Raw genomic sequence first — 10100 nt, 5'->3', positions numbered from 1 at the left:
AGAAAGCCTAATGTTGTTTTCATGGGTTATTATCACCTTGCCTTTAATTTTACAGGTAAATTAATGGTAGACATTAAATAAATGACAGTATGACGAACGGCATATGCGGAATCCTCCTGTATGAATTTATCTTTTGATTGCCTTTCTGTGTAAATGATAATTAATCTGTGTAGTATGCCGGATGCATATGAATTCTGGTTGTCTCTCTTCAGGTGCAAAGGAAAACGTTTAATGAGAGTGTAAATCAAGTGCATGATAAACAAGCTCTCTCTCTCTCTCTCTCTCTCTCTCTCTCTCTCTCTCTCTCTCTCTCTCTTGGAATACTAATTTCTGGGGGGGGGGGTGCGATTCTATAAAATAAGAATTTATATTTTCCTTATTATTAAAATTCTTAACATTTTCTTCATATTGCCATAATTTTGTTAAAGTGAATACGGCGAATATCTTGGTAAATTCATGTCTTTATATGGGCAAATTAAAAGTTATCCCCCTTACATTACTTAAAATTTGCTGTTTAGCAAGACAAATATTAAATTGTCGTACTGAATCGATATGACAAATAAATATGGTTAGATTTTCTCAAGTGACTCTCTCTTTACATTATCTTTTACAATAACAATGAATCAACAATACTTGCTGTTAGTACACTAACTTCAATTTCAATCTTAATTCGGTGGGTTGTTTTTTTTTAAATATTCTCCCAAAAAAGTGGGCGGGGTGGCAACTTCATCATAGTATTTTTTTTTCTTTGTAGATTACGAAAATGCAATTTAATCAAAATTAGATCTATGATCCGCTCTAAAAAGATGGTTATACATGTACAAATAAATCGCTTTGTGGTGCGATCTATTTGGAGCGAACTAAAGATATAATTTTATTTAGACAGAGAAACATGTTTTCTGCAAGTATTTAGATTGAATATCTTTAAATTTAGGTATGATTATTATAGCCATAAAATTATGTATGTAAAAAAAAAGATATATTGACGGTAAAATTTGACTGGTTCCCTATATATTAATACAGAGCTCTTCTTCTAAAGAAGATTGATACAGTCAATAAATGATCACGACTATTCAGCCGTCTTAATTAGCTTCATCTCTTTGGCTACCTTAGCAATTATATAGGATACAATATCTAGGGATTTTATGTAATTTTTACAGTATCCCCAACATTTTGGATTTTAGTGATACACGGGGAAGCAGGATAATCCAAACAACGTCTTAGCACTGATCAGTGGCAATACGTCGATTGACATGTCACCGACATTGGTATACAGCATATCGATATTTTTTCTCTACTTATACAGTGTGTATGTTATATTTTTCAAATCATCACAAAATGGACAGACTTTACCACTACTACCATGAACATTCTCTCGGAAAAAATGGAAAAGTTGACCAGGTGACAGTCCCTTCCTTGGAGACACCCAGGAAAGTTCAGCTATGGCGTGTGATCGTCTTTTTGATTGGTTTAATGTTTCAAAGAAAATGTAAGGTGTGTTTCAAAATTAGAAAAAAAACAGACAATCGTGCAAAATAATTTAATAACAGAACAAAGTAATAGTAAACAATAAATATTTTGGCGATTTTTCAGAACGGTGAAGTAATATACACAATTCTGTAGAAATAACAATTAAATATGTTAAAAAAGAAGCTATAGATATCAAAATATAAACTGTAACACAGGGACAATGAAGCACCATGGGATTTCTATAAGAGGTAGGGTAAGTCGGCGTCGCTCCCAGTAAACCTGTCCCGGGGGTGGAGGGGGCAGTGATCGGTTCGTGGACACAGCCTCCAAAGGGACAAGATTGCGGGGGGTAAGCGCTTGACTCTGGTTCTACAAGGACCTGCCGTATGGAGGCCGAGTTTGGATGACCCAGCCACAAGGACCGCGATGAGTATACTATAATACCCTGACGTTTGCATTGGGAACTGATTGCGGGGGTATGTCGACACAGGGGTTCACTGCCCTGCAGTTTGAGACACACTAAGGTAAAAAGGGAGAGATTCATAACGGCAAAAAGCGCAGTTACATATCACAGATTGAGCTTTTGTGTGAACACGATGTGTAGCAGTTTAGATAAACACCAGAAAGACGGAGTCGTGACGTCATCAGGACGGGAAGACGGAAGTCACGAGGTGACCCTCAGTTTACGACAGGTCGACATTGGTGCCCGCTATAATGAGGTCATGGTCACCACACAGGAGATCCTCGTGAGTGTCCTTGCTCTTCAATCCTGGAAACATAAGATGAATGAGTTCAATTACATAATTATCATATGTACATTGCAATGTGGATTAGTCATCATTTAGGTATATCTAGGTATAAATATGAAACCCCTGTAACGTTTATGACCCACTGACCTAGATGTTTGCGGATGAAGCCCAGGGAGGCTTTGTTGGTGAGGGACATGGCGACCTTGGGTGACAGACGGTGACGGACGTCCAGGACACGCCCCACAGTCTTGTTGACCAGGAACTGGAAGTCGGTGACGCTCTGGTGACAGGTGCCCCTAAAACGGAAAACCAAGGCCATCTAATATTTTGTTTATTAAAAGTATATGATGATTAATTATTACACAGTGTTATAAACATTTTGCACAAATCTACAAAATTAATGCATGTATACACATGTTTAGTATTGCTAAAGGAAATGTATTTTACTTTCTCTAAGCTGTCAGAAATTGTACAATTTTGAATCGTTAGTATGAAAGAATTAACGTTTGATATATAATTTGACATGTTGGTTATTGAGATAATTTTATGTTTCCCTTTTTTCAGAAATTACTGTTTATTTTGGACCCCCATCCCCATAGAAAACAGGCTTTTTTCTAACTTGAATATAAATGAATATCATTTGACCGCAGAGAGCTATACGTATTTCATGATTTATCTTTTATATAAATATGTATTTTCCAATAACATATTACACAAAACAGTGAAATATTGAAATACACATATCACGGTAGGTATAAACAGCGTGGTTACTAGGTCCGACTAATTCAGATCGATTTATTGTACCCATGAATGGCAGGTGCGCTGGACTTTGGACCTTGGAATTAAATCCACACAAGAATTTCAGTGAACGATTGAGTTGTGGGGATTATCTGGGGTTCACCTAACACAACACCTACACTTGTCTGGGAACGAGTTCATCTAAGTAAGCCGATGTCAGCAGAATATTTGGCGAGAATACAACTTAAAAATGACATCATAAACTAAACAATTCTTTAAAAATCAAAATTAAAAATCTTCCTAATAATAGCTGGTTATGATAGGGAATATTTATTATTCTCTATCATGTTGGACAAGCTGCCATTAGCACCAAACAGCTTGTTTGTTTCCGTTTCCGGATCGTTCCAACTGAAAGAAATGAGGGACATTATCAGACATTACCACTTTATACAGTACGATTGATTGATACTTATCCTGCCGTAATTGGCCTACAGCGACTACTGTTATTCCCCCTCCCCCACCCCGTGTATGTATGACACTGCTGTAACAGTAGTTGAAGACCAGCATGTGTATGTTATGTAATAATGACAGGCTATTTCCGGACAAATTGGGAGTTTCCTGTAGTTATGTATGTTCATTTGAATGATTACGAACTGTCTGTCCTATAATGAGACATTTAAGTCGCGTTATTATTCACTCTGTCATTCTCCATACATGTACTTTGTAAAAGAAAGAAAGTACCCTCAAAACAACCCCCATAAACCCAGAGCGATTAAAATCCTTATATAAGATTTCATAGAATGTCCGAATTAGCGCGTGTGTCTTCCTTACTTGATGGTGATCATCCTGCGGTTCTCCTCGTCCTGCGACAGGAGCCTCATCATCTGTTCCACGTTTGTCTTCCACTGGAAGGACTCCATGTTGATCATCAGCACCGGTTGTTGGGTGTCCTCGTACACCCGCTCGTCCAGGGGGTGCATCCACCCGTCCAGCACCACGCCCAGTCTGTCAACAGGATCGGTATACAGTTAATACGATATCGCAGAACTTTTTCCTTAACATCACACCCAATTTGTAATAAAGGTGAATAAAATTTAAAAGAATTCGCTACTTTATCAACACATTTATCGAAACGTAAGAGTCCATGTCTTTAACATAAAAAATTTTGAAAGGAGAAAACCTTAAAAAGGTTTGATGTTCTACCAAAGCCCCACAATATTATTTTTCGATTTTGTTCGACGGCAGGAGGGGCAATTTATTTTTAAGGTATTTGAAAATATTAATAGTAATGTGTATATCTATGTGGTATATTTTTACACTGTACTTGCACTCTGCCAGCAGTTAAATAATGTCCATAATCAAATAAACATGACATGCAAATCTTATAGGATACCAATTCCAAATATTTCAAGTAAAACCAATTAAATCAATATCGATTTTTATTTTCATTACTAGCGACATTATGAGGGTTTTTTTAAAAATAATTTACACCTTGATTTATAAAATTCAAATCAAGTTATTGATTGTTATAAATGGATGGTTGACTACCACGCTGATAACTTTGTATATATCTGAATCCTGGCGACCGACCGAACAAACTGACGAACATCGAGACTTAATGGCTCGAAGTGGAATAATTTAAATCTCTTTGAATGACGTACTATGTTTATTCAATAATACTGTTTATAAACATAAGTCAAACATCAAATAAAGGGAATTGAAAAGGGTTTTAAAAATATACTGATATTTTTCTGATGGATTTTTAAATTACTGGGGGTTAAGACGTAAGTATAGGCAAGGTTTGACCGACTTAAATGAACTTTTAACATGTATAAAACTATAATTCTAGAACTCACCGAAATCTCTTGTCCTTGGAAAGCGTACACAAAGTTGTAGCACCACCGAAAGAGTGGCCCATGACCACCACACGGGACAGGTCAAGGCGGTTCTATAGAAACAAATAGACAACATTAAGGATGTTGTTTACTCAGGGTTTGAGTTCTCAAATCCGGATTGTTAAAAAGTTCAATTTCAGGAGTAAAATTTGTTTTAAATACAAAAAGTATTTATGAAATGAATAATCATTGACATAACAATCGATATTTTTACTTAATTATGGAATTAGGCTCTGACAAAGTTTGACTTTTAGCAAAACAGAGGAAATTCGGACAAAATTTTTCAGATTTTGTTTTTCACTGAAATATTTTTGATAGTTCTATAATATTTAAAGTTAAGATTTTATTTGTTAGTCAACATTATTTTGCATATTTTCTGTTGGTTTTATCTTGTTTTTTTCGTTCAGATAATTGTATGGCACACACTTCAAAAATATTGAAAAATGCTTAAAAATGATAAAAGACAAAATATCTCAAAATTTTGATCATTGACCTCATATAAATTTTATGCCAGCAGAAAAAGGTCAATATACTTAGTTTAATAATATAAATGTTTTAGCAATATCATCATTCAGTTTTTGGTTATATTGAATCAAAAAGGGCAGTAATTTGAAAACTGATAGAGGAAATTCGGACTAGAATGTCTATAAAAATTGTGAATGAAAACTTCAAGCTTTGTATCTATTTCATGTCACTGCCATTCATAAACTGTATTTCATTTCTGAAAGAGTTAATAAATTTGTATTATTTTCATAATTAAGGAAATTTCAATCATAGTTACAATTTTTATGGATTTTTCTTCAATTTTCAAAAAATATTCAATGGCCATTAACTCAAAAAGTAGGTCATTGACCTACTTTTTGAAAGTGAGGAATAACACTACCATGTAAGGTCTATAACACACAATAGTTGGTTTTTCATTATCATCAGTGGAATTTTTTTTCATTCTGAGTAAACGTCATCCTTAATATATATGTCCAAATCTCTCTCTCTCTCTCTCTCTCTCTCTCTCTCTCTCTCTCTCTCTCTCTCTCTCTCTCTTTTGTTTCCATCTTTATTCAGTGTTCCATTATGAAAAATAATCTAAACTACAATTAGCCTGACTATAAGTGATACAGATATATTTTAATCAATTAATCAAGAAATATTTCTTTTTCATGCTTTATATTCATACCTAACCACTTTAAAAAAATTTAATCATGTAATTTTAGGGACATCCTGATAATTTCAAGCTGCTTTTAAAATCATGTAGGAAGGTAGGTATGCCAATTTGTATAGATTTGTAAACACTATCAAGGTCTCAATATATTCACCTGAATGCAAGTGTTTTTTTTAATTTTGAATTCAAGTTTGTCTAAGCCGCCCACGGTCCGCATTCTAATTTTCTGTCCGTTCAGCGGTTGGAGCGAGAGTCTAACGCCCGTTTGAGTTTAGTCACCATTATATCGTTAGAATGCCTTTCCCATGAATAGCTGTGCTTACTTACCATAAATTGCTTAGTGTTGAAGTGTGTTCTCATGACGTTGTGAACTTCTTTGCCATTATGCAGCAGAATCAGAGTTTCCAGCGCCCGAATTACCTCGTCAGCGCGGTGATGGACCTGTGAATCGTTTGTTTGAATATATAAATAACTTTGAAATGTAATAAACGAATCATTTTCATGAATTAATAACTACTTTGCACTTTTCCGCAGAGACATCTTTTTGATGTATCTGGAGAATCATCGTAAACAATTCGCTCGACAGATCTGTATCGATAGAACGTAATTAGTCAGCAATGTTTGATGTACACTGTATATTTATGCTTTGGAGTAGCATGTAAAGTAAATACGCACTAATTTGTACAAAAACCAACACGTCAAGCTACACAATGATCAGAAAGAGAGTTTATTTTTCATGACAAGAGAACTAAGTAACGGCAGGTGAGCTGGTCTCCCTACCTGTTTGTTTCTGTAGGTGAAATCGTCCCAGGGTTCGAACCACTCAAACGGCTTCCATTCCTCCGAGTAGAGGTGGGTGCGGTGGACGGCGGGCCGGTGGTGCGGTCGGGTGTTCGATTCCCCGGACGTGGTGACGTTGTGTTTGTTGACTTGTTCCGTTAGGTGATACGTCATAGACGCCGAACCATCTCTGTCCAATCAGATCGAAAGAATTTCTTATCAAATGAACTTTCATTTCACTCTTTTGAATACAATTATCAATGAATTTAAAGCAATAATGAAAACATTAAACTAACTTAAAGACAAAAAGAGATATACTCTCATTCTGTCTGAATAATTCATTACCTCTTCATTTTCCAAACTACAGCTTTCATATTCAACTGTTGACAACGTGTTGACTAAATCATTTCACATTGCACTCATTAACCGTTACTTATCAAGGAAGTTGAACTCTGGTAAAAACCAGATTCCATAACCACAGCGGGCAATTAAACGGTCTGTACTTACAAACCGCTGTATATTATCATATTTAATATTTCGATATAGCTAGAAGATAACTGGTGGTCCATACCGGTGCTCTAGAGAGGCCACAATAAATCCCTGGGAGGCGAGCTCGCAGCACACTGTGGTGTTGGTCGTCCGGTTACCCCCCAGTCCGTGAGAAAAGATGACCACCGGAAACTGAGTGTTGGAGGGACATAGTGGGCCCTGCCAAAGGGCGGGAACGTACACGTCGCCTTCAAAGGAAAAAGTACACATTCTAAATGTAAACCCCATTCGAACAGTATAAGTATACTCAAAAGTGTGCCTCCTCAATTGTGTATACATTCTTAATAAAGGCATGAACAAAATTAATCAAACACACGAACGTCCCCCCTTTTTCGACTTGAACATTAAAAAACGTTTTTGTTATAAAAACATATTACCTAAAAAGAGATGAAGAATTTTTTTTTAGTCAATAAAACATTTAAAAGTTATTACTTAGACTTTATCCTTCAAAGTTTGAACAGAATTTGCCGTCCTTTTGAGTATGTTATTGAAATGACTTTTAAAACCCAGTTATTATATAAGAACTTCAAAACTGCCAAACTTTCACTTGTAGGTTGTTCTCTTTATATAAAGCATAAGGAAATTCGACTATCTGTATGTACCAATTCAAAGACCTAATCGTTTAGTCAAGAGTCTCTATGGCTAAAATCTTAACTCTCTTGTACTTACCTCCCATCCAATTTAATAACTTTCCGACAACTTTTATTTTCGGGTTTTTAGTCAGAATGTCTGCATAGCCTTCTCCGTACTGTTTCCTTGGTAACCAAAGTGGCCACTGTTTGTCTCTTTTCTAAAAGAGAAAGAAAAACGAAAGCATAAGTGGCTTTTTGATGCTTTATTGATGTTCTCTCCATTTTTTAGCCGCAGTAGTTCAGGCGGTGCGTATTAACATCTATTTGGTATTGAAACTGTATCTATAGGAATTTTCCAGAAAATAATGAGTTTTTCTATCGCTATACTGTAGAAAATCGGGGAACTATTTTCAGTATTATTTTGCCGTACAATACGATATATTCAGACGTTTATTTGACTTGCTGCTGTAAATAAATAACCGCCCTTAAGTGATGATCCTTTTCTGAGACACTGCGTACTATATAGAACAGAAATTTATTTATTTCTAATTTAGAGCCCAGAACAGATTGGTGTGAATTTATTATGTGCAGGATGATTTAAATCTAACATAACCAAATTTGGTTTATCGGGATGAAATTTCAGAAATAAAACAAAAAAATTCTTTTAATTCTTACACCCCCACACCCCCCGTAATTAAAAACAAAACAAAATCAATTCAACAAACGAATAAAGCCGCGTAAATAAACGTTTGTTATACAAATTAAATACCTTTACTGGTATATAGAATTTCACAACAGTTCACACTTACGTAAATGTCCGTCTTTTCCACGGGGTAGAACAGTCTGAAGAAGGAGCCCTTCTCCGTGGGCCCCCCGCACATCATATCCCAGCACCCCACGCTGTACTCCCCCGACCCAACGGGCGTGTGGCGCCGAATCTTACGACTTTCCTCCGAGTTACTCTCGTCGACAGATTTCCGAAACATCTTGAGATTAAAACTGGGCGTCCTATTCAGGGAGCCTGTCACACTGTCACATAATTTCATCTGGAGATCCATGGTTCAGATTCATGAAAGTCCGACGGCCACCCTTCAATATCTAAACAGTCCTGCTTCACAGCACGCGCGGAACCATGTGCCAAAATGTATACCAGAAGTTTTAAATCCCAAGATCAGTGTACAGCGTATTAACCCATATCCACGGAAGCTTCTTGAATGGAGTTGCAGGCAGACACAGAACCGACCGCTTCCTAGGAAAAACACTGCTAGTTTGTGTGGCTGTTTTGCTTAGTGAGTGTATACTTATTTATTTCTCTCGCGGTCGCTACGGTATCGGGCTTTAAAACAAGTCAAGCGAATTTTAAATCTCTCGCTGGGATTTCCTCGCTCAGCACTTTAATCCACGGGGTGTGGCGAACAACAAACATGTAAATTAAATATTTTCCAATCACTAATAGTTGTCGAGAATCGACGTTTGTAAGTGTTACGCAATCGTTTTGCAATGCATGTGCGCGCCACTGGAACATGTATATAAATACTCTGATGTTACGGAATGCGCGACAAGAATGTTACCTTACTCCTACACCTGCTAGGTGTTTTACGGTACACCTGATCGAAATATCCATCCATAGACTCACCAAAATAAAGCAATCAATCACTGAATACATAGTGCTTATAGTCGCTCTTCATCAATCTATTCACAAGTCGTGTATCCCTCTTGAACATACATATATCTACGTTTTGATTATCTTCTTTTTTATTTGTTAATTTATCATTGTTCGTAAATATCTATTTAGCATTTCCTCAATATTTTACGTTTATTACAAGTTTAAGCATAAGTGTTTTCCCACTGACATTTTTTGACTTTATACATCTCCTTGATATAGGAAATACTCAAACCTGAAAGCTTAATTTATGGAAATTTTAAAAACTATATAACAGTTTACATGCAATTTAACAAATCATATCCAAAAACTTAAGGTAGATCTACTGGTTAATTTGTAGACCATCCAGCCTCCTAGATAATTAATTAATTTAAGGTCAAAATCATGTAAATGAAACGATTTATAAAACTTGAGATATCAATTTATTTTATGATAATTTAGTTAAATTAGGTGCATCCAGTACATGTAATTTCAATGAAATATAAATATAAAAAAATAATTTACGGTAGCTCCGTGTCTGACGAA

At 35.9% G+C, this 10100-nt stretch overlaps 1 protein-coding gene across 1 annotated transcript; it reads right to left on the bottom strand.

The window, feature by feature from the left end:
* Window positions 1-1525: 1525 nt before the first annotated feature.
* Window positions 1526-9330, bottom strand: LOC105324933 (platelet-activating factor acetylhydrolase). Its single transcript, XM_011424200.4, has 9 exons — window positions 8722-9330; window positions 8010-8130; window positions 7363-7528; window positions 6792-6981; window positions 6339-6452; window positions 4814-4905; window positions 3789-3962; window positions 2367-2515; window positions 1526-2239 (listed from the first exon to the last, which is right to left on the bottom strand). The coding sequence occupies exons 1-9, from the start codon at window positions 8968-8970 to the stop codon at window positions 2154-2156; spliced, it is 1341 nt and encodes a 446-aa protein (XP_011422502.3). The 5' UTR covers window positions 8971-9330; the 3' UTR covers window positions 1526-2153.
* Window positions 9331-10100: the final 770 nt, after the last annotated feature.

This window comes from Magallana gigas, chromosome 5 (assembly GCF_963853765.1).
Source record: "Magallana gigas chromosome 5, xbMagGiga1.1, whole genome shotgun sequence".
NCBI lineage: Eukaryota > Metazoa > Mollusca > Bivalvia > Ostreida > Ostreidae > Magallana > Magallana gigas.
This window is presented reverse-complemented; position numbering and strand designations above follow the sequence as displayed.

Bases quoted from the DNA above. Each gene is read 5' to 3' on its own strand.
- LOC105324933 (XM_011424200.4), bottom strand. From the start codon at position 8,970: ATGGATCTCCAGATGAAATTATGTGACAGTGTGACAGGCTCCCTGAAT. The intron at 6,982-7,362 runs GTATGGACCACC...CTGATTGGACAG, and splicing joins GTGGCCTCTCTAGAGCACCG to AGATGGTTCGGCGTCTATGA. The intron at 3,963-4,813 runs GTGAGTTCTAGA...TCCTGTTGACAG, and splicing joins TCCAAGGACAAGAGATTTCG to ACTGGGCGTGGTGCTGGACG.